Genomic DNA, 25694 nt, shown 5'->3' on the forward strand with positions numbered 1-25694 from the left:
AACTTCAACTGCAGGTGAACTGACAGAATAAAGGAGATTAGAAGACTGTTATCATAGGCATTCACCTACTAATAATCTACCAAAACTTAGTGAATTTAACTTAACACTGATATGTTCCAGAGTTTTGAGGGCTAGAAACTGAATAATCACACTTTTTGGGCTCTAGGCCAAAGAGCCCCATTTGAATCTCAAAGTATGTGCTTAAGAATTCAAAATAATAAAGGAAAACACTCTGATTGGAAGTAAATACCAAAATCCTGGTTTAGAATAAGTGAGTTGTAATGACAATACAGCTGCAGTTACTTGTAAAGCAAGCTTTTGAATGGCTTAAATTAGTTGATGCCTGCTTATCCCGGTCATATGCTCCTAATCACCTAAACCTGGATAACTAATGTCCCATTCCCAGATAAAATAACTTTTACCTTATCTTATTTATTTTATTTTATTTATTTATTTTTATTTTTTATTTTTTTAGAATTTTTGTGAGTTTATTTGAGCAACAAATGCCGCAAAGCAGAACCTCAACGAATTGCGATAATTCTCCCTATTTTATTTTTCATAAAATTGTTTTAAAGATAATATTTTAAAGAAGCAGTAAAACCTGATTTTCAAAGGATATCTTACGGAGAATTCCAACACATCAACACGTAACAGGGACAAAATGAGCACTTCTGTGACTGAAGGAAGGCCCTGTCGCTCACTGCCATTCCAGGCCTCTCTCCACCCACAGCAGCAACTGTACCGCAATAACTACACTTAAAAAATACTTTTATGTACATACACACACACACAATTTAAAGATTAGAGATACAAATTTAACAAGATAACAATTTGACAATATAATTAGAAAGGCCTGTTTATATTTGAAGTACGTAATATTTTATCAGATATATTTAATTATTTCCATTAATTACCTATTCACTGAATTTTCCAGTATAGCCACAAGTCACAAATTACTCTTGAAATCAGAAGAGAGGTTAAAAGTTAAGAAAAAAAGTGTCCCTGAAATCTACTACTTTCAAATAATTCTTGCATTTCCAAAACCCATCACGCAAGCAAAAGACTGCAAGATATCAGTAAGCCCTAGCCGGTTTGGCTCAGTGGAAAGAGCGTTGGCATGTGGACAAAAGGGTCTGGGTTCGATTCCAGTCAAGGGCATGAACCTTGATTGCAGACTCCTCCCTGGCCCAGGCCCTGGTCAGGGCTTGTGCAGAAGGCAACCAACTGATGTGTTTCTCTCACATCGATATTTCTGTCTTCCCCTCTCTCTTCTACTCCCCCTAACACTCAATGGAAAATATCCTCGGGTGAAGATTCAGAACAACAAAAAGATATCAGTAACATTTCCTAGAGAAGTAAACAATCAATTAATTATTTGCTTCTGGGAGATAAAAAGACTAAATATTAACCATGATTTTGAAATCAAAATGGAGATAATATTAGGCAGAAGTTAAAGTATAGTAAGCAAACTGTTTTACATATTAATAATTAATAGTATTTTAATTTCCTATATTTCTACCTAGATTTGTTTATCCATCCTTATCCTACTTTCATTATCTTACTATATGGACTATGTTTACAAGTCTGAGATTTTGGAAAAAGCCAGACACAGACCCAACAAGATTCCTTTCTTTGTGACATTTTCTTGGCTAAAACCCAAATCAGCAAAGCCTTAGTCTCTTTGTAAATTATGAAACCATGACTGCAATCATTAAGAAGAGCTTAGAGGCCCGGCCATGGTGGCTCAGTGGTTAAGCATCGATCTGGGAACCAGGAGGTCACGGTTCGATTCCCAGTCAGAGTACATACCCAGGCTATGGGCTCAATCCCTGATCATGCAGGAGGCAGCCAATCAATGGTTCGTTCCCTCTCTCTCTCTCTCTCTCTCTCTCTCTCTCTCCTCCCCCGCCCCCCCCTCTCCTTTTCCCTTCCTCTCTGAAATCAATAAAAATATATTTAAAAAGAAAATAAGAGCTTAGAGGCTGGCAAAAATTTCTCTCCCTCACACTTTTTATTTATATTTTATTGAATTATTTGGGTCTTCCTCACACATTTTTTAAAAAAGTATCTATCATAAGCACAAACTAATCCTATCTAATAAAGAGGGAATATGCTAACTGACCATCACTCCATCACAAAGATGGCTGCACCCACAGCTGAGGCCAAGTTCCCATAAGGAGCCTTAACGAGCCATCAGCAGGGACCTGAGGCTATGCCCTCCCCCGCCCCCAGTGGGGCTTGACAGGGGACCTCAGGCCATGTCCCCCACCCAGCAGGGCTTGACAGGGGACCTCAGGCAGCGCCTCCCACCCAGCAGGGCTTGACAGGGAACCTCAAGGTGCGCTTCCCATACTGGTGCTGGGCCAGGGGCCCTCAGGCCGCGCCCCCCACCAGGTGGGGCTTGACAGGGGCCCTCAGTCCATGCCCCCCACCCAGCAGGGCTTGACAGGGGACCTCAAGGTGCACCCCCAGTGCTGGGTTCGGGGAACTCAGGCTGCACCCCCGCCCAGCAGGGCTTGACGGGGGACCTGAGGCTGTGCCCCCTGCTGGTGGGGCTTGACAGGGGACATGAGGCTGCGCCCCACCTCCCAGTGCTGGGCCAGGGGACCTGAGGCTGCGTCCCCCCACCTGGCGGGGCTTGATGGGGGATCTCAGGCCATGCCCCCCACCCAGTGGGGCTTGACAGGGGATCTCAGGCCGTGTCCCCCACCTGGTGGGGCTTGACGGAGGACCTCAAGGCATGCCCCCGCCCAGGTTTGGGCTGGGGGACCTCAGGCCACGCCCCCCATCCTGGCGCCGGGCCAGGGGACCTGAAGCTACGCCCCCTGCCCAGCAAGGCTTGACAAGGGTGGGACTGGCCGGGTCTGGATCTAGCCTAGTGGTGGGGGGGGTGGCCGGGTCTGGGTCTCATGTGATTTTGAGGTGCATGTGGGTGGGCGGGGACTTGACTCTGGGTCCTGTGGTGAGCCCCAGATTCTGATAGGAGGAAGGTTTTCATTATACATTTTACTAATTTTCTTTCATCTCTGACACTTCTATTATAGAGAAAGGGCAAATAGCAATATTAACCCTTTGCACTCGCTTGCTTTTTTCTCGATTCCTTTATTCTAATGCTAACCGTGTCGAGTCACACTAGACATCCGAGTGCAAAAGGTTAAATTATTTCCTCTAATTAATCCCTTTTTAATGTGCACAAATTTCATGCACCGAGCCACTAGTTAATAAATAAAAAGAAAGTGCCGTGAGTACTGACTTTAGGGTCACAAACAATTTTAGCAAGAAAGTCTGCAAATACAGAAACCATGAATGATGAGAATAAACTATTTTCTTAGACAATCAATCTCATATACGATTTTGATATAGGCACAAACCATGAGGATTAGTATATTAGAAAATGTACTAAACAGGTAGAGAAAGAATAAAAGTCAGAATTAAAACGAAGGCTCAAAATTCTGCATCAATCTTATCCATTGACATTCTAATGCTTCTGTGGTACATTATGTTATTGTTCCCAATCCATCAACCTTCTCTGGATCCACAACCTTTGACATGGGATACCATAGTTGCTCTCAATAGAGACCAGACACATTTCTCCACTGCACTGATGTTACCCAGGGACATGTGATTTGCTTTGGCCAATGGAAAGTTCATGGACATGATCTAAGCAAAGGTTTGAAATGTACTTCCAGAGTTGGGGTTTCCTTCTTGTGTCTCTTCCATCACCATGAGAAAAACATGCCCTCACACAGTACTCTCGTGTAAGGAGGAACGGAGACACACAGAACAGATCTAGACTCTACCTGCAGTTTAAAGCCGAACCCAGCCAGGAGCAGCCAACCCACAGATATATTGGCAATTATAAATAAGACATTAAGTTTTAGAGCATTACTGTGGTCATAGTTAATATCTAATTACTTATACATTAATTTTAAAATATCATAATCCTACTAAAAATCTTTACATAGAAAAGGTTGATGAGACCCTCTTTTCTTCTTGTCCTATAACCTAGGACAGTAGTCGGCAAACTCATTAGTCAACAGAGCCAAATATCAACAGTACAACAATTGAAATTTCTTTTGAGAGCCAAACTTTTTAAACTTAAACTTCTTCTAATGCCATTTCTTCAAAATAGACTTGCCCAGGCCGTGGTATTTTGTGGAAGAGCCACACTCAAGGGGCCAAAGAGCCGCATGTGGCTCGTGAGCTGCAGTTTGCTGACCACGGGTCTAGGACATAGTAGGTTTGTAGAGACTGTGTTTCCAAAGATGGCTGCCTCCATATCTCCCTCCCCACAAGGTATTTCAAATGTGACCTTGGCACTCACACATCAAATAGTGGAGTCTATCTCTCTTCTCCCCCAAATTTGGACTGTCCCTGTGATATTACACAGAACTTAAAACCAGACCTTCCATGTTCATCCTTCATGGAAGCCAGTCATCAAGCACGAAGTCCGACCCCACTAAGTCTATACCACACTGTGAGAAATCCCAAACCAAACATGTGAAAAGTGGGGGTGGGGGCTTGGGGGTGGGGGGAGAAGTGGGGGAGAGAAAGAGATGCCATGGGACAGAGCACCCACCGTGAACCCATCTGACTGAGGCCCTTTTGGACTTTATAACCGTCCTAGTGCTCCAGCTGACACAATATCAAGCAGAAGAACTTCCTGGTCAATCCACAGAATTGTGAGAAATAATAAATTGTTTAAGTTTAAAACTAACTTTAGTGTGAATTGTGGCAACTCAAACGAACTGTTAATAAATATGTGCTGAATTAATTAAATTCACTGAAATATTCTGTTTGATGCTTACCTTGGTGTTGGCCATGTCCACAATATACTGGTCTCCTTTTATACATTCCATTACTTCAAAACCATCTCTGTCAATCACTTTGGCTTGAGAGCTTCCAGATACAACAAGAATCATGTCTCCTGTGTTACTATACTGCAATGACTTGATCTGATGGCTATGCAAAAGAAAAAGAAATAGTCTGGTAAGACACTGAGCATAATGTTTATACTTTAGCCACAATAAGTACTGTCATAGAAAAAGTCACACAACTGCACAAATTGATAATTCTACAAAATCAGGAACATCATCCTCAAATGTGCCCTCGCCACTAGAGGCTACCATGTTAGTTCTTTCTTCCCACTCTCCACAGCCATCTATTAAAATCTTCTCTACTCATTTTATTTTTATAATCCTCACTAGAGGATATTTTTTCCATTTACATTTTAGACGGGATGGGGCGGAAGAGAGAGCGACAGAGAGACAGAGAGAGAGAGAAACATTGAAATGCGAGAGACACATCCATTGATTGCCTCCCCCACCACCCTGATGGGGCCAAAGATTGAGCCTGCAACTGAGGTACATGCCCTTGACCAGGAATTGAACCCATGACCCTTTGGTTCACAGGCCAATGCTCTAACCACTGAGCAAACCAGCTAGGGCTCTACTCATTTTAAATCTTTAACCCAACCAACTCCCCCTCTTCCAGCTATTGATTCTTCCCACTCTTTCCCAAAAGAAACAAATAAGAACTGCCTCAACTTCCTCCCAGTAATGTTATAAACTTCCTTGTACCTGAACTCTCTTCTTCCTTCTCTTTGATTACAATGTTGGAAACGAATCACTTCCCACATGAGGCAAATCTGCTGCCTACATGCTGGATCCCACCCTCTCCCATCTCCTCGGAACGTCTATCAGCTCTCACCTCGCCTTCACAGGTTTGCTGTTCGAACAAGTTTTCAGCTCCACCTTTATTTCTCTAGCACTATAGTATCCTTTCTACCCTTACCACTCCACTGAAACTGATCCTGGCATTGTGGCTGTGGTGAACACTGTGGTGTGCCACGCAGATCTACCCCTTCAGGACCGAAGTACTCATTACCCACCTCCCAGGACTTGGCCTGCTGATGGCTAACAACGGAATCCTCAGGAATTTCCCCAAGTTGCAGAGAACTCCCTCACCCAAGGTTGTTACCACTCCAAAGCAGCCCACATTCCAGGACTGGCTGACAAGCAGTAAAATGGTCCAGCTCTGCCAAAACCGGTTTGGCTCAGTGGATAGAGCGTCGGCCTGCGGACTCAAGGGTCCCAGGTTCGATTCCGGTCAAGGGCATGTACCTTGGTTGCGGGCACATCCCCAGTAGGGGGTGTGCAAGAGGCAGCTGATCGATGTTTCTCTCTCATCGATGTTTCTGACTCTCTATCCCTCTCTCTTCCTCTCTGTAAAAATTCAATAAAAATATATTTTAAAAAAAAAATGGTCCAGCTCTCTGTTTCAATGTGGGTTATCTGGGAAGGGTTAGTCCGGCTTCCGCTCCCCCTGTAGGATCAGTTGAGGCTACTCTTGCAATTACATGGCAGCGCAATTTCTCCATCTTCCTAGTTCCCCTTGCATGCTTTTTTAAGTCATTATGCAACTCCCATGTGTGGCTTTCAGTCACAAATTTGGAAAGACTATTAAAGTAAACTCCTTAGGTAAAACTTCTTATTCACCTTGCTATAAAACAGTCCATAACGTTCTTCAGAGATGGCATGCAAACCATCACAGCAGAGCAATCTGAGAGGCATGTTGTACAGGTGCCATGCTCTTCCAAAAGAAATCTTCAAACAAATGTGAATGGGAAGCTAGAGGTTATGCACCTTAAGTAAATATCAATAACAATCCCATAAAGAATTCTGTGGAGCCCTAACCGGTTTGGCTCCGTGGATAGAACGTCAGCCTGCGGACTGAAAGGTCCCAGATTCGATTCTTTTTTTTTTTTAATTTCTTTATTGATTAAGGTGTCACATATTTGTCCTCATCCCCCCATTCCCATTCCACACCCCTCCCCACGGATGCCCCCACCCCCCTGTTGTCCTTAACCATTGGTTAGGCTCGTATGCATGCACACAAGTCCTTTGGTTGATCTCTCCCCCCTACCCCCACCTTCCCCTACCCTCCCTCTGAGGCCCGACAGTCCCATCGATGCCTCCTTGTTTCTGGGTCTGTTCTTGTTCATCAGTCTATGTTGTTCATCATTTCCCCTAGATGAGTGAGATCATGTGTTACTAGAAATATACTTGTAAGAACCGAATATGAGACGAGCACTAATAGTTATGCTGACGGGCAAATGAATCAGTCTGTAGTGAGTTTCTTTCTGGACCAACAGTTCTTTTGAGACCCAATTTCAATGTCCACCAGTTCCTTATGTGTACATGTCGGAACTGACTTTTCAGCTCTGGATGGTGGACAAATGGTGGTAATGCAGGTCCGACTCCCTCTGGTTTGGTCTCGCCCGGACCCAAGGGCGCGGCCTCACCCGCCAAGTTCGATTCTGATAAAGGGCATGTACCTTGGTTACGGGCACATCCCCAGTAGGAGGTGTGCAGGAGGCAGCTGATCCATGTTTCTCTCTCATCGATATTTCTAGCTCTCTATCCCTCTCCCTTCCTCTCTGTAAAAAAATCAATAAAATATATATTTTTTTTAAAAAGAATTCTGTGGAGAACCAACTTAATGATCAAGGCCCCAAACATAAATGTTCTCTATCAGAAGTAAAAATAAACATTTTTTTAAAACTGTCTTTATAGCCTGCTTTATGATTTATCCTCACAGGTCAATCTTAAAATAAAATAACACAATCTTAAAAAAATGTTAGATTATTTAGTCCAATTTACTTTCTAAGTCTATAATTTCAAGGCTGATAAATAAAGGGGTATTTCAGAAAATAATTTTGTCTTCAGAAAGAGAATATATATAAAATTAAAATGTATGTGGGTCTGGCTAGGTCTCAATAGTATTATTCTTCCTGGTTAGTTACCAAATCCAAATCAGATACTTACCAATGAAATGCCTCTCTGCCAGCCACCACTAATTAGACACTGCTGCTCAGAATTTATACTGACCAGCTCTCCTAAAATGTGGAAATTCTAGCTGATCGTTTTTGAAATAGTTATTCTTCAAGAAGCCACTCGTAATTCTAATTCACAATCCTGCCTCTACTGGCAAAGACCATTCAAACAGAGATCTGAGCGGGCTCTGCGGTGAGACTGTGACACTGTGAGGAATGTCACCACATGCCCAAGTCAAAGTGTCCGGGTGGATGAGGAGCAGGAGCTCCCAAACCAGCTGATGAAAAGGGAACCTGGAAAAGCAAAGGGGGAGCTGCCGCCTGGGCCGTTCCTTCCTAAGACGGAAAGACCGCTCCTGGCATCTCTCAAATCCCGGGAAGGAACGACATCCTCAGCGAAATTCTGACCAGGGTCCCACATTTAAATGTAAGTCCACAAGGAAGCACCGATAAGATAAAAAACTAAATGTTGGATCACACGTTCCAGTTGTCCATTTACTGCCTCTCAGCTACAAAGTCAACCTTCACTGCCTGCTCTGCAGAAATGGATTTGGGCCCTTCCAAGATGATCCCTTTGCCAGTGGGCAGGGGTAGAGAGCGCTGGAGAGCAGGGCGGAGGAGGGCTTTCTTCCTGGTCTGGAGTGCTCCGCCAGGTGGGCGTCCACACTGCACTCGGCTTCCCTGTGCCCGGCTCCCACTGTCTCCACTGGCCAGCTCCTGAAGTGCACGGCAGCCCGCAGCTGGCAGCACCAGGAGCTTCCCCAGCACCTCCTGTGCGGCTTTGTAGGAGGGGACCCTGGTGGGTCAGGTTTCTGGAAAGTTCTGCTGTCATAACAGCACAGCAACCACTTTATCATTCAGTGAGCCACAGCCTTGCCCTCTCAAATGAGGTCCGGATCTCAGTCTTGAGGCCTCTCCCTTGAAGGTTTTATTTCTCTCCCCTAGGGTAATAGTTGTTCCTTGTATCTGCTATTCCTATAGTCTTTAGAGTTTTCTTTACTTTTTACTAGCCAATCCCTCAATACTCCAATCCTGTTACAGTTAGTAATTCTGTGTTATAAACTTTCCCGTCCAAATTACTGTGACTTCTCTCTCCTAATCAGACCCTGAGTGATATACCAAATTCCAAGCTATGAATTGAAACTGAGAAAAGTGTAGGCTGTTTAGTCCAATATTTTTATATGTAAACAAACAGATCAGCTCTTTGATAATTAGATATTCCAGACTGCTGAGCCAAAGTCCTGTAAAGCAGGGATAGAATGAGCCACTTCGTTCACAGGCATGTCTTTGTTTACAGTTCTCCCATTTGGGGAAGTCTTTATTTTCTTCCCTAACTATGAAAGATCAAGTCCTACAAGCAATCATTTTGTTTCTTTCTGGTGAATCATTTTCACTTCCAAAGGGGAAGGGAAATCTAAAATAACAGTGAAATTTAAGATGACATGGCAGTAAAGAGAGTCAGTGGCTCCCTTTCTCTGGCTACCTGCTCTACCAGATTTTACACGTGGAAGGAAATACAAAATCTCAGTGACCCACACTAATATCCACCTTGCCCTTTTGACTTCATAGGAAAACTCATGTTTCCCTCTGTCTGTTTCATGCTCTCTTTGCCAACATTAAAGTGAAATGTTCAGCATCAAGCTCACCATGCCTGTCCCACTTCGCTCCTAATTCTGCTAGCCACAGAGTTAAAAGGACTGGATTAAGAGTTATTAGACACAGTACTAAGGAGAATTAAAGGGGCTTGCTCAGGGGTGTAGCATCTGCTCCTCGAATTCCTGCCTCAACAACTAAGATTCCGATCAAAGAGGAGCAGGGAAAGCCAATCCTGACAGTCAACTGGAGTCCCGAGGAAGCCATGTCCTCTGGGGAGTGACAGCCTCCAGGGGAAGGCTTAGCGACATTGCGCAACTCTCTCTGTGAAGTTATTCAGGGGGTCAGGGGAGTGCTCGAGTGGAAGTGCAGGGGAATGGAAAGGTGAAGACTGAGGATCCTTTTAAGTAGGTTTTGCTCCGCTAGCAAAACAAGCTGAGACATGCAAGACAGATAAACACAGCTGTCTGGGGCTGTCACTTGGGGCTCGGGAGCCAAGGTGTGAAAAGCGCAGCGGAATGTGAGTCCGGAGGCCAGGGACTCCATCCCCGCTGCTAACCGGCTGTGGATGCAAACCAAGCCCCACGAGCCTCAGTCTCCCGTTTTTCTGGAGAGTCCGTGGACGGGACCAGACGGCAGCGCTGCGCGGAGCTGTGAGACAGAGCTCATGTATGAGGGGACAGCTTGGCCGAGTCCTGGTTTCCTCCACTGAAAACCAGGAGAAATCATACGTGTAGGGCTGAGTGGGAACTGAAACTAGGACACATATAGGTACCTCACACAGCACATGAAGCAGGTAGTTGCTATTGTTATTACTTCCTTATTTCCCAGGTCTCCTTGGGATTGAGGGGAGAAATATCGGAATTGGAAACTGAAAGGTAGAAACTATTCAGACATTTCTGTTAGAAAAGGACCAGCGAGATTAGAAAAACACCTCCCCCAAAGGGTACAAGAGCCTCATGTGAAAACATCCCCCAAACCACGAATTCCTGGGGTAGCAGGTTCTCAAAGGAGAAAGGCTGCCCTTGTGGAAACAGTTACACATTAGACCGCTGGCAGCTGAGAAGGATGTTGAGGACATGACACAGGGTTGATGAAACAGAGATGTGCCAACCAGGCAGAACCTAGCGACTAGCTGCCCTGCAACAGCATCCGCCACAGAGAGGAGACTCCCCTGTGAGGGCCACTCTCAGCCCCTGGGAAACCCCTCAGGCCACAGCCAGCCCACGAGCTACAAGATACTATGTTGAAGGAAGTGAGGAACTGTGAGGACCTAGCCGGCCGGTTGGACACCAGGCAAAGGGGTTGTGAAGAGGTTCTGGAGTCGGGGTCAGCCCACTTTTTCTGTCAGTAGTTTAAGCTTCGCAAGCCATATACGATATCTGCCACATATTCTTGGTTGTATTTTGTTTTACATTCCTTTAAAATTGTAAAATTCTTAGTTCAAGTGCCGTACAAATCCATGGACTGGATTTGGCCCTCTGGTCATAATTTGTCAATCACTGTACTAGAGCATAAAAGACAAAATAATATAGTTTTAATTAAGTAATCACCTGGGAGCTTGTTAGAAATGCAAGTTCTTGCACCACACTGGATCCAAAGTATTAGAAACTCTAAACGTGGGGTCTAGCTTTTAACATTTTAACAAGCCCCTCAGATGGTTCTAATGCCTATTAAAGTTTCAAAACCACTGAACTATGGTTAAGCTTCACATGGTATGCTATGCAGCACTTAGAAAGAATATAGTATACATGTGTTGATATTAAAAATCTCCAAGCAATTACTGCAAAGTGGGAAAGAAAAACAAATCCTATCTAATAATAGAGTAACATGTAAATTACCATCACTCCGCTACGCCCACGATTGGGCAGCGGGAGGCTGGGGGGCGGGACTCGGGGTGGCCTATCCGGCCAGTGAGAGGCACGGATCCGCTGCCACTGAGGGGGCTACCCTGCTGTTGAGAGGCACAGGGGGCAGGACTCCCGCCCCCTGTGCCTCTCAACGGCCAGATCCACAGCCGCTGAGGGGGCCTGCCGCGGACACCCAGCTGCGCCTCTCAACGGCAGGGTAGCCAGGTGTCCGCGGCAGCCCCCCTCAGCGGCCGCGGACCATCAAAAGTGGGGGAGCTGGGTGCCTGTCTGCTCCGGCACCAGGGGACAGGCACCCAGCTCCACCGCGAAAAGCGAAAGCGTGTAGGGGACCCTACACGTGCATGATTCAATCATGCACTGGGCCTCTAGTTATAGAATAACAACCATCTGATAATATTTATGAAAACAAAATAAAGTATATACTATTCTTTGATAGGTACAGATATTTGTTGATAACTGCATGGAAAAACCTCAATGAATATATACCATAATGAAAACAGTGATTTCACCTAGGAAGGAGATTAAAATGAAGGTAATCAAGGAAGAGTTTTAGTCTTACCTGCAATGTTTTAATTTCTATATGAGAAAATAACATGCATTACTTGATTAAAATGTTTTAAAAAGAGGAAATTGAGAGTATCTAACCGTTATTAAGTGGTGAAAGAGAATTAACTTGGGTTACCCTAAGTAATCCAAAAATTCTTAGTATTTTATGAAAAATTTTACTCCATCTATATTTTTTCTGGTATAGAGGATACATCTGAAGGAAGGGTTTGTGATCCCAAGGATTGTGACTCAAACCTACATATGTAATTATTGAGAATCTGTGAGGAAACAGAGAAAATGAAAGATGACTAGCAGACTGGATGAGAGAAAATGTGGTACTGATTTTCACTAAGTGGGACAAAGGAAAACATTAGAAACTAGAGATCCACAAATCTAATATTGATGCTGGGCAAAAGTCCAAGACAAATTATTAAACAGACTTCAAAATACCAAAAATGGAAGATGCACCACACAGAGGTTGAGCAACAATAAAAGAAAAGCACATTTTAAAATCTGATTTTCATAATGGCAGATCAAGAGAACATTTAACATCCGTCTCTTTAAGGTGTCCCAGGGGAGTGAGAACAAAGCTAAAAACACTGCAGCACCAAAGAGTCCTTTGGAGAAATTCATCAGAGGCACCCCAAATTCACACACCATACCTCAGTCTCATCCCTATACTCAGGACTTCTAGCTCCCCTCCTGAGTGGCTATGGGGGTCCTTTTGTGTGTGAATGCCTCTTTGACACCCACTTATTCACCATAATGCTGCCTCTTGGATATCAGCCAAATTCTGACATCTGCTACTTCAGGTGAAGAGATGGTCTGAAAACAGCATCCTGTGCTTTTACATCTTCAAGACAGTCTACCAATTCCCTCAAGTTTTCTTGGCAGATGATATAGGAAAAACGTAGATTGTGACCAAAAAAGTTATGGAAGAATTTATCTGAGTTATAGGTATGCATGGGATTCTCATATGGATGAAGAACTTAAGCAAAAAGCTGTTTAACCTACCAATGTCAACATAAAGAAAGGCTTCCAGTGGCATGCCGAAGTCTGACTGCCATATCCCACAGTTATCAATTGAATGACAACTTACTGCACATTTATCAAACTGAAAATTGGCAAAAAAAAAAAACCACAAGGATTGATCACTAATATGTTGGATGTTGGAATCAAAAATTGGAATAATTTGCTACCAATATAAAGACACTGAAATTGAAGCCCAAAAATGTAAATACCTATATTGCATTTTTCCCTTTATTTAAAAAAGTTATTGTGAACCCAATTTAATATTAGATAATACAGACAGGCACACAGGGAAAACATTAAAAGATCATTTGTGGCCTATAAGGCCTAAAATACTTAGTATCAGACCCTTTACAGAAAATTTTGCCAACCCCTGCTCTTGACCAGTAAGTCTTTTCCCAAGAATATGTTCTATCTTTGAAATAGAACATACTCTATTAAGTAAACCTTAAGTAAACATTCTGTAATGCTAAACTTAAATTGGAACAGGGATACAGATTCACAATTCTGAAACTGCATTACATTTGTACTGGGGTTAAACAAATACACACAGGGATGGGTGGTGGGAGTCAGGTTTCTTACTGTCGGCAAGTTGGAGATTTCCCAGGAGGAAGAAGAGAGAAGGCTAGAATGAACCAATGTGCACTGGATTAGAGTCAGAGACATGAGTATGAACGCCTATGTAGCTTAAAATAGATGCAAAAAGATACAGAAACAATTATAGATCTAATGGCATGCACAGGTTAGGATCCATGCATATACTTCTAGCTCTGTTGTCTGAGAAGGCCTAAATGCACTGACACCCCTAGAGCAGTGGTCGGCAAACTCGTTAGTCAACAGAGCGGCAAATCACGGCTCGGGAGCCGCATGTGGCTCGTGAGCCGCGGTTTGCCGACCACTGCCCTAGAGCAACAAGCACACTGAGATCCTAGCTCTTGTTTTCTGATACCATTCTCCTCGGAAATCTGACTGATTCTAGGACTGGGGCAGGAAAGAATATAAGGTGAGTCGGGAGCATCTTATGGTACCAAAAAGTCAGGAAGTACTCAAAAAAATAAAAAAGCATGTCAAAGAAAGGGACCCAAGAGCCAAACTGAAATAGCTCCCAATGGGCACACCTGAAACCATCTGAGCCACTCGATAAGTAACTAAGTATTGGCATACAACCCAAGGAAGGAAATAAATGGGCAGTAGGCCATACTGGTGGGGAAAATCTGATGAAATAAGTAAATATGTGGGGGAAAGAAACAATTCTTCCTTATAGAAGAATTCCAAGTAGTTTATGTAAATACCACTTTCTCTAGGAGATAAAGCGTAATCTTTCAACTCTCCCAAGTGTGAGCAGCATTTATTAACTTGCTTCCAAAGAATTAGCGTATAGAAAGGGGAAGGGGAAAGTAACAGTACAGTAGAGAAACTTAAAAACACAATAGCATGCCTGGCCGGTGTGGCTCAGAGGTTGAGCATTGACCTATGAACCAGGAGGTCATGGTTCGATTCCCAATTGGGGCACATGCCCGGGTGTGGGCTTGATCCTGGTGGGGGTTGTGATGCTTCTTTCTCATCATTGATGTTTCTATCTCTCTCCCTCTCCCTTCCTCTCTGAAATCAATAAAAATATACATTTTTTAAAAACATGATAGCATGTACACTTGATATGTGATAACGAAAGTACTTCACCTCTGTTATATTCAGCCCAAAAACCCACATCACCAGTCTAACCATAAGAAAAACATAAAAAAACAAATTGAGGGACTTGGTACAAAATACCTGACCAATACACCTCAAAGCTGTCAAGGTCATGAGAAACAAGGGAAGCCTGAGAAACTGTCATGAAGACTAAATGTAATACGGTATCCTGGAAGGGATATTAGTAAAAAAAAAAAAAAAAAAAAGTAAAATCTAAAAGTTTGGAGTTTCAAGAAATAAGTAAACAAATAAAAATTTGGAGTTAGCGTACCAACATTGGTTTAGTTGTCACAAATGTAGAATGGTAATGTTGAATGTTAACAACAGAAGAAACTGGGTTAGGGGTATACCTGAATTCTGGACTATCTTTGCAGCTTTCTGTAAATTAAAATTTTTTCTGAAATTAAAAATTTACTAAAATTTTGAAATGAAAATATCAATGATCTTGTCATTTTTAAATGTTTTATTTAATTTTTTAAAATATATTTTTTATTGACTTCAGAGAGGAAGGAAGAGGGAGAGAGAGAGAGAAACATCAATGATGAGAGAGAATCATGGATTGGCTGCCTCCTGCACGCCCCCTGCTGGGGAGCGAGCCCGCAACCAGGGCATGTGCCCTTGACCGGAATCAAACCTGGGACCCTTCAGTCTGTAGGCCAACGCTCTATCCACTGAGCCAAACCAGTTAGGGCTCATTTAGTTTTTTAAAAATTGATTTGAGAGAGAGACAGGGAGAGGGAAGACGGGGGGGAGAGAGAGAGAGAGAGAGAGAGAGAGAGAGAGAGAGCGAGAGAGAAACAGAAACATCGATGACAGAGAAACAGTGATTGGCTGCCTCCTGCACACCCCCTACCGGTTATTAAGCCCACAACTCGGGTATGTGCCCTGACCAGGAATCAAACTGGCAACCTTTTGGTGCAAGGGACGATGCTCCAACTAAGGGAGTCACAATGGCCAGGCCTGATCTTGTCATTTAAATATACATGCATGCACACACGTAACCATATTTTCCACCTCTTTCCACAGAAAAGGTCAAGAAACAGTAATAACCCATGTCAATGAGCATGTGTAATATCCAGATTTGGTCTCTAAATACCATTTCCACTTAAAAAAAAAAAAAAAGAATAGCCCTACCTGGTTTGGCTCAGTGGATGGAGCATCGGCCTGCAGGCTGAAGGGTCCCGGGTTCAATTCCGGTCAAGGGCACATGCCTGGGTTGCGAGCTCAATCCCCAGCAAGGGGTGCAGGAGGCAGCCAATCAATGATTCTCTCTCATCATTGATGTTTCTATCTCTCTCTCTCCCTCTCCCTTCCTCTCTGAAATCAATAAAAATATATTTTTTTTAAAAAAAGAATAGACCTCCATGGGACATGCTGACTCCAGGACTTGGAAGGGAATGTACCAGGAAGCCTACATCATGTCATGCCAAAAATAAGTACACTTTTAAAGACTAACGAGGTCGTGTCGAAACTACATAGCAATCAGGAACTCCCAATGCCCAAATCTGGGACAATTTAAATATCAAAAAGAATAATGACTGCAATTGACTGAAACACATGAACATTTTAAAATCATAAATACTGACACTCAGAAAAAGTCAAAAAAAAAACACAACAACACCATCAACATCAATAACCGTAACAACTCATTTATCATCAGTAACCCTTAAGCTGAAAATGGGTAATTAAAGGGAAATAACTGAGCATTTCTCCTGCTTCTCCAGTACAAGCTGTATTTCAGGAGAACCAAATCATATTGGTTAATAAGGAAAAGTTCTTTTAGAAAAATGCCAGCAAACAAACATAGATTTAATAATAAAATTAGAAAATCACCAACTTGGAACCCTCACTGAGATAACTGATTTAGGGACAAATAATTAATGGACACTAAACTTACTAAGTGAAGGGATGGCAAGTATCTGGAAATTTACATTGTACCAAAGTATGTCCCCACAAAGTTCCTGCCTATCTCAAGTATATAATATTAACTTTACAATGGAGGAATCAGATGTTACCAATTTAATTCAAGAACCAACTTTAATTGCTAGTCACTAATAGTGGCAAAAACTAGACAATACATGTGATCAAATGTGAATGATAATCAAACCTTTGAATCTTCTATCGGAAATATTGGAGATAAAGAAATAGTTAGCCCTGGCCAGGTTGCTAAGTGGTTAGAGTGTTGTCCCATGCAGGGTCCCAGGTTCGATTTTGATCCCCGGTCAGGCTATGTACAGAGGCAACCATGCTTTTGTCTTTCTCTCTCTCTCCCTTTCCCTTCCTCTCTCACTAGAATCAATGAGGGGGGGAAAACATATCCTCAGATGAGGATTAAAACAATAGCCAGGCTGGTGTGCCTCAGTGGTTGAGCATCCAGGGCACATGCCTGGGTTGCAGGCTCGATCCCCAGTGTGGAGTGTGCAAGAGGCAGTCTATCAATGGTTCTGTCTCATCATTAATGTTTCTATTTTTCTCTCCCTCTCCCTTCCTCTCTGAAATCAATAAAAATATATTTTACAAACAAGCAGAAAAACAACAAAAGACAAATGTCTTAAAACGTAGGTTAATGAAACTAAACCAAGAAATTAAGGTACATTTTACTTTCATTTGAATAATGAAAGTAGTATTCAGTTATATAAACCTCCTGTATTTTGGTACAAACCATTTTAGATAGAATTCAAATAAGAACAGTACTGTCTTAAAATGTGAAAATATTAAGTTGAGCGATACATACCATTCACAGGGTTGAAGGGATCGAAATGCCTTAAAAGAAGCGTCCATTCCAGCAAAATCCCAAAACTTAACGTCATAGTCATATCCTCCAGTCACCAAGCGGGCACCTGAGGGGTCCAGACCCAAAGCAGAAACCTGGTTTAAAAAAAAAAAAAAATTTCATTGGAGAAAGCTACTTATAGTCTACTAGAGGCCCGGTGCAAGAAAATTTGGGCACTCGTGGTGGGGGCCCCTCAGCCTGGCCTGCCCCCTCTCACATGTGGTCCAGGACCCCTCAGGAAATGTCCAACTGATGGCTTAGGCCCACTTCCTGGGAGATCGGACCTAAGTTGGCAGTCAGATATCCCTCTGGCAGCCCAGGAGCCCTTGGGGGATGTCCACCTGCTGGCTTAGACCCACTCCCCAGGGGATCGGGCCTAAGCTGGCAGTCAGACATTTCTCTAACAGCCTGGGAGCCCTTGGGGGATGTCCGACTAACAGCTTAGGCCCGCTCACCTTGGGGAGCAGGCCTAAGTTGTTAGTCGGACATCCTTAGTGCTGCTACGGAGGCGGGAGAGGCTCCCACCACTGCTGCTGCACCGGCCAGCCATGAAACGGCTTCTGGCTAAGCAACGCTCCCCCTGTGGAAGCGCACTGATCATCACGGGGCAGCTCCTGAGTTGAGCGTCTGCCCCCTGGTGGTCAGTACACATCATAACGACCAGTCGTTCCTGTTCGTTCCACTGTTAGGGTCAATTTGCATATTTTATTATATAGGATTATGACCTCCACTTCCTTCCTCTAACTTCACCTCCTATCTTGGAGGCATTGGACATATAGATCAACAAGAGTTGCTACTTCTGAAAAGTGAGAATGGACAACACCGCCTTTATTATTTGATTTTGGAATTAGGAGTATAATTTCTTTTCAAATAATAAAAAGAGCCCTAACCGGTTTGGCTCAGTGGATAGAGCGTTGGCCTGCGGACTCAAGGATCCCAGGTTCAATTCCGGTCAAGGGCATGTATCTTGGTTGCAGGCACATCCCCAGTAGGGGGTGTGCAGGAGGCAGCTGATTGATGTTTCTCTCTCACTGATGTTTCTAACTCTCTCTCCCTCTCTCTTCCTCTCTGTAAAAAATCAATAAAATATATTTTTTTAAATAGTAATAATAATAAAAAGAAAATATTCTAATTTCTCAAATCGCCAGCTTTGTCCAACTTATGCACCATGTACCCAGAATAGCTATCATTGCAATTCCATATGATAAACTAAGTTATTTTAGTATGTAAGTAGAAATCTCACAAACAATTCAGTTTTTTCAATAAATAATTTAGAGGAAACCTTTCAAGATAGTTTATCACAAAATGAAGAACACATCAACCAATGTCATCCCAATAAATTTAATTAAAATAAAATTACCAAAATGAGTAATAATGGGAACGTTAAGAAATCTATTTAACAAAGTACGACAAAGTAGAAATTATCTTGTGCACATCGCTAAATGACTCAGGATATTACCTTAAATAATTATTTTTATGAAATTCACCTAGCATTATGACCGATCATAAATGGTAGGAAAGTTTCCTTTTAAGTACTAACAGTCTACAATTATTTTCCTTATACTTAAAAATATGAATATTGGTAAAGTACTGTCACAATTTCAGAATAAAAATAACAGAAGTCTGACTTAATAAAATCCTATATAATAAAAGGCTAATATGCAAATTGACCGAACGGTAGAACAACTGGTCACTATGATGCGCACTGAACATTAGGGGGCAGACGCTCAATGCAGGAGCTGCCCCCTGGTGGTCGGTGCGATCCCACAGCAGGAGCGCTGCTCAGCCAGAAGCCCTGAGCTGGGCTCAAGGCTGGTGAGTGCAGCAGCGGGAGCGGGAGCCTCTCCCACCTCTACGGCAGCACTAAGGATGTCTGACTGCCAGCTTAGGCCCGCATCCCCCAAGGGCTTCTGAACTGTGAGAGGGCACAGGCTGGGCTGAGGGACCCCCGCCCCACCATCAGAGCACGAATTTCATGCATCGGGCCTCTAGTGTAGATATAATATCAGTAATTAGATAGAAATAATTTCTTAAGGCAGTAACTCTCAGACACTGGTTTCAAGACTCCTTACATTCTTAAAATCCATGGAGGATCCCAAAATGCAGTTGTTTATGTGAGTCATATCTACACTAATAAAAGAGAAAGATGCAAATTGGCCATATCTTCGCGACATCCACCAGCCAATTCGGAGTATGCAAATTAACCCAACAAAGATGGCGGGTTAATTTGCATACGCAGGAGTTCCACACCACCCCAGTCGCTCCAGGCCTCTGGGCAGCGTGGGAAGGCAGAAAGGCAGCTCCAGGCCGTAGCGAAGGCGGTGCTGGCAGCCAGGGGAAGGAAGGCCCATTCTTGCACGAATCTTCGTGCATCAGGCCTCTAGTGTATCAATATTTATCATAGCAGAAATTAAAACTAAGGCATTTTAAAATATTTATTGTTTGCTTCATTTAAAATAACATTTTAACAAATATTTTTATGAAAACAGTATTTTCAAAAGCAAAAAAATTTAGTGAGAATGTCACTGTTAATATCCTTGTCTATTAATTATTTTATTTATGTCATTTCTGGATCTATTTCTATTTATTAATGTTTCACACTCTTATTGGATGTATTTTCTTACTTCTTTACATGTCAGGCAACTAGAAAAAGGTAGCTTAATTATAAAGAGAAAGCAAGATAATTTTATTCTTTCATTAATTCATAAGCAAATTTCATTCATTCAACTATCACTTTTTAATGGGTTTGGTAATAAGATAAAATTATTTCATCTTAACCTTTAAATAAATATAATAATATAAAAAATAATATATACATCTCAGTAATATAAACTTAGAACAATACAGTAACTATTTTATGTTCAATTCTTATCTCAACATTCATCTGAAAAATGAACTCAGGCTTTTAATGATATAAAAATAAAGCTAAGAGTAATAAGAAATTTTCCCACACCATAAAAAAGAAAACTGTACTTGAGTTTCATTTCTTTCTTTCACTTGTAATGTTCTTATATCAAAGAAGAAGAGGTTTTAAAGCCAACAATAACAACAATAATAATTGTTCCTATCTTAAATGAAACTCAATGGCTATTTTGGCTGAACAGAAAAATAACCTTTTCTTAATGTCTATAGTGTTTGTGTTATCAGTTGATTGTATTCTTAATATACATGTTATCTTTTTAGTTCACTTTTCTATAAGAGCCCTGTTATTGAGAGAAAAGAATCAAAATTTTTAAACTTACTGTTTTAGTGCCATGCTTTAGCGTTATCTCATGAGAATCAGGGATCTTTTGAACAGGATTCTAAAAAAGAAAAATTCCATGACATTGATGAGTACTATAACATGCCACATTCACAGGAAAGATAATTTTTAAAAATTGCATCATTGACGTTTTAACACAAGCTTAAAAAATCAGGAAATTAAAAGTGTAAAGATATCTTATTTCTGCATGTCTAGATAGGTCACAATTGGTCATTTTGAGCTGATAATGAATTTATCTTAAAGCTCTTAAAACAATAAACCTAAAAAACACTCTAGATTGCATGAAACTATAAGGTCCTCTCATCATCCAAAATATTTAAAGTCTGCTTTTCATTGGTACTCTGGCGTACCTTAAAGTAGTTATGCACTTAATTTATAATAGACAACAAAATCTACACAGGGTATATATACATGCTAAGCATACTTGTGTGAGGGCTGAGAACAGATCAAATGTTTCACTTAGAGAAGAATCTATTATGGCCTGTGCCTCATTTCTTAAGTAATATCTTTATCTTCACTCGGGAACAGAAACACTGTCACCAAAAGGAGGGATGAAATTATTTCACTGATTTCAATGCAGAATGTGCCTATATATAGAAAATTTCTGACATTTAAAGAAAAATCTTACAAGAACACAGAACAACTTACTATTTACATTAGGAGTGAATTAAATGTTTAAATAAATGTTGTTTACATTTAAAATCAAAGTTTTACTGGAAATCATGTAGGGCATAACTCATAAAAAGCCCATATAATTGGCACAACTAAATCATCTAAAATAGTAGCAATCCATCTTTTGGTAACATATCACTTGATGGTGACTGTTCTTTTTCCAGAACTTTTACTAATGACTCTTTGAAATATGACTTAGTGCAAAATTTGCTATAACAGTAAACTATTTTCAAGACTTTCCTGCCAGGGGACATCATAAACTACAAGACTTCAATTAAGTAATTTATTACCAGAATTCATAACAAGAGCTTCAGGCATAATGGAAGAGGGAGAAAGATACCAGTTTTTGTTTTGGTTTGGTTTTAAATGCCAACCACAGGATTATTTCCCAGGCTCTTTGGTCTACACCCAATAACAACAATGATAGCAAACATATCTGGAATAACATGAGCAATTCCATCTGACGTACATCCTTGTAATGTTTTCAAAAGACTTGCAAATCAGAAATTTCTGGGGTACAGATGTCATAAGTCTAAAAAGCAATTTAATTTTTATATGTGGTATATATGTTTTACTGTACACCATATATAGTGTGGTACTATAACCCATAGTAAAAGTCTACCTAGTCACACAGGTCTGCCACAAGTGGTTAGGAGTTAGAGCCAACCTGGAGCTTGAAATGAGTGCTTTCTCCAAGAAACTATTTTGGAAACGGGTACCAGTGCAGTCCCCATGTCTTAAATACTGCAGGAAGAAAAGACAATTTCCTATATAATTATTTTTTTAAATATATTTTTATTGATTTCAGAAAGGAAGGGAGGAGAGATAGAAATATCAATTATGAGAGAGACTCATTGATTGACTGCCTCCTGTACACCCCACACTGGGTATCGAACCACAACCCAGGCATGTGCCCTGATCAGGAATCAAACTGTAACCTCCTAGTTCATAGGTCGACACTCAATCACTGAGCCATGCCAGCTGGGCCCTATCTAATTCTCACAACTGGTTCCAATCCTTTAATTAGTAGTATTACCATACCACCTCTAAATTACCTTCAAGCTATTCAATGCCATATGGCAAGCTGCAAATCTTGGAGAACATTTCTCAGTAACACAACTTACGAGTGCATGGTTAAATAACTTTTTATACTTGTGTGAGGGCTGAGAAACTCAAAAAAGGATAGTTCATTCTTATCTACACTAATAAAAGAGAAATATGCAAATTGACCATACCTCCATGACACCCACCAGCCAATTAGGAGTATGCAAATTAACCCAACAAAGATGACAGGTTAATTTGCATACACAAGCGCACAGCGGCCAGGCGGGATGCCTGCTCTGAGGGGGAGGGCGCCGGAGGGCAGGGGGCGGAGGGAGCTGCCGGAGCAGAGAAGACTGAAGGCTCCAGCCCGAGCGAAGGATGAAGGCTCTGGCCAGAGCGAACACTGAAGGCTCCGGCCGGAGCGAACACTGAACGCTCTGGCCGGCTGGAACAAACACTCCAGCTGGAGCGAAGACGGAAGGCGGCGGCCAGAGCGAAGGCCTGGGTCCTGGGTGCCAGAGGAAAACCAGTGCCGGCAGCCAGGGGAAGGCAGGCCTATTGCACGAATCTTGGTGCATCAGGCCTCTAGTATTTTATAAGAAACTAGTGGCCCAGTGCACGGATTCACGCACATTGAAAGGAAATTAATTAGAAGAAACATTTTAATATCGCTATTCGCCCTTTCTCTATAACAGAAGTGTCAACCAAATTCATGATCGACAATGACAGATGGAAACACACACGTGCGATTGGTGCCAGCGAGAGCTTTATATATATATAGATAAACTTGCTTAATTAGACCTGCTTTCTGATTTAGCTAAACTTTTTCCAGCCCAGTGAAGCACCCCAACTTCTCTTTCAGGTAATTGTCAGCAACACAGCAGTTAAGTATCAACACGAAGCAGATTATTATTGTGGATCATGCAGGGAGAACAAAGGGTGAAATATTTAACTGTAGCAAATATAGTTTGACTATATTCTGCGCAGTGAGAAAACCTGAAGTCATTTTCAAGTTCCACCATTTCTTACTTCTTTTCAGTCGGGTCAAGTTTCTAAACTTTCTAAATCTCCATTTTCTGGCTAATGAAAAAGAAAATGGGATTCTACTGAGTCTCCTATCTATCTACTCCAGGACTTCTGTGAGGATCAAATTGAAATGAGGCATGAGAAAACGCTTCACAGACATTTGGTTAAAGTGTAAAATGTTTGCACCTGGCTATAAAGCAAGTCATGTTCCTGGGATGAAGAAACTCCAAGGAGGCTAGTCACTAGGGAGAGAAAGCCGGACGTTGCTACGTGACGTCATTACCTGGCACCCACAGCCACTGTTTCCGGGCTGGGCTGGGCTGTGGGCCACATTTTGTGCCATGGGGTCTCAGCAGCGTTGGCTACGATTTGGTGGGCTGTCTCCCCAGGGTGGTAGTGGGGCCTGTGTCCCACCTGGGGGAAGCCGAGTATTGCTTTGTCAGCGCCAGGTCGGTGGTGCTATTTCTTTGTAAATGGACAGTGCGCATCACAGCAGCTCCTGCATTGAGCATCTTCCTCCTGGTGGTCAGTGCATGTCATAGCGACTGGTCGGATGAACACTTAGCATATTAGCCTTTTATATATAGAGACTAGAGGCCCCGTACACAAAATTCATGCACGGGGGCGGTGTCTCTCAGCCCAGCCTACAACCTCTCCAATCTGGGACCCCTCGAGGGATGTTTGACTGCCCATTTAAGCCCGATCCCACAGGACAGTTGGACATCCCTCTCACAATCCAGGACTGCTGGCTCCCAACCGCTCACCTGCCTCTGCCTAATTGCCCTTAACCACTTCTACCTGCCAGGCTGATCACCCCCTAACCACTCCCCTGCCAGCCTGATCGATGCCTAACTGCTCCCCGGCCGGACCGATTGCCCCTAACTGCCCCCTCCCCTGCCGTCCTGGTCACCCCTAACTGCCCTCCCCTGCAGGTCTGGTCCCCCCCAACAGTCCTCCCCTGCAGGCCTGGACCCCCCAACTGCTCTCCCCTGCAGGCCTGCCCCCCCCCCAACGGCCCTCCCCTGCTGACCTGGTCTCCCCTAACTGCTCTCCCTGCTTGCCTGATCGCCCACAACTGCCCTCACCTGCAGGCCTGGTCCCCCCCCCCAACTGCCCTACCCTGCAGGCCTGGTTGCCCTTAACTGCCCCCCCTGCCAGCCCAGTCACCCCTAACTGCCCTCCCCCGCAGGCCTGGTCCCACCAACTGCAGGCCTGGTCCCCCCCCAACTGCCCTCCCTGCTTGCCTGATCGCCCACAACTGCCCTCCCCTATAGGCCTGGTCCCCCCAACTGCCCTCCCCTGCAGGCGTGGGTCTCCCCCCCCCAACTGCCCTCCCTTGCTGGCCTGTTCACCCCTAACTGCTCACAACTGCCCTCCCCTGCAGGCCATCTTGTGGCAGCCATCTTGTGTCCACATGGGGGCAGCCATCTTTGAGCACATGGGGGTGGCCATCTTATGTCTTGGAGTGACGGTCAATTTGCATATTACTCTTTTATTAGATAGGATTATATTATTGTTTTTAAATTCCATGACATTATCAATAAACACAAACAAGACAATTTTCTGTTTATCATACAACAATGGCCGGTAATAAGCCAACAGGATTTATATCAAAGGACACATTTATTTTCAGCAGCTACCAAGAACATGCCTTATCATTTCCTGACACCCTAAAAAAATTTTTTTTCTTTCTTTTTCAATTACTGAAAGTTTACTTTCAACATTATTTTATATTGGTTTCAGGTGTACTGCATGATGGTTAGACAACCAGATAATTTACAAAGTGTTCCCCCTGATACTTCCTGTACCCACCTGGCACCATACATAGTTATTCCAGTATTGTTACTATATTCCCTATGCTGTGCTTTACATCCCTGTGACTATTTTGTACCTTCCAATTAGTGCTTTTGTTCACCTCTTTCACCCAGTCCCCCAACTCCCTTCCCCTCTGGTAACCACCCTAAAGGTTTATATTTCTTACTAGAGGCCCAGTGCACAACATTCGTGCACTGGGGGGGGGGGGGCGGGGTGTCCCTCAGCCCGGCCTGAGCTCTCTCGCAATCTGGGACCCCTCGGGGGATGTCCACCGAGGGGTCCTTAGCGCTGCCGCGAAGGCGGGAGAGGCTCCTGCCACCACCGCTGCGCTCGCTAGCCGTGAGCCCAGCTTCTGGCTGACCGGCGCTCCCCCTGTGGGAGTGCACTGACCACCGGGGGCAGCTCCTGCATTGAGCGTCTGCTCCCTGGTGGTCAGTGTGCATCATAGCAACCAGTCGTTCCACCATTCAGTCGATTTGCATTTTAGGGTTTTATTATGTAGGATTTTTATTACTTGAAATCTAAACCAAACTCTGTGAT

General features: G+C 43.0%; 1 protein-coding gene across 1 annotated transcript in view; it reads right to left on the reverse strand.

Annotated features, from left to right (window-relative positions):
• WDR70 (WD repeat domain 70) overlaps window positions 1-25694 on the reverse strand; it is a 171312-nt gene that overhangs the window by 120752 nt on the left and 24866 nt on the right. The window contains exons 6-8 of the mRNA XM_079760670.1: window positions 20578-20637; window positions 17297-17430; window positions 4809-4962 (exon numbers count right to left, since the gene is read on the reverse strand). Of these exons, the coding sequence (XP_079616796.1) occupies window positions 4809-4962; window positions 17297-17430; window positions 20578-20637 (348 nt within the window). The remainder of the gene's footprint in view (window positions 1-4808; window positions 4963-17296; window positions 17431-20577; window positions 20638-25694) is intronic.

Source organism: Cnephaeus nilssonii (genome assembly GCF_951640355.1).
Source record: "Cnephaeus nilssonii genome assembly, chromosome: 2".
Taxonomy (NCBI): Eukaryota; Metazoa; Chordata; class Mammalia; order Chiroptera; family Vespertilionidae; genus Cnephaeus; species Cnephaeus nilssonii.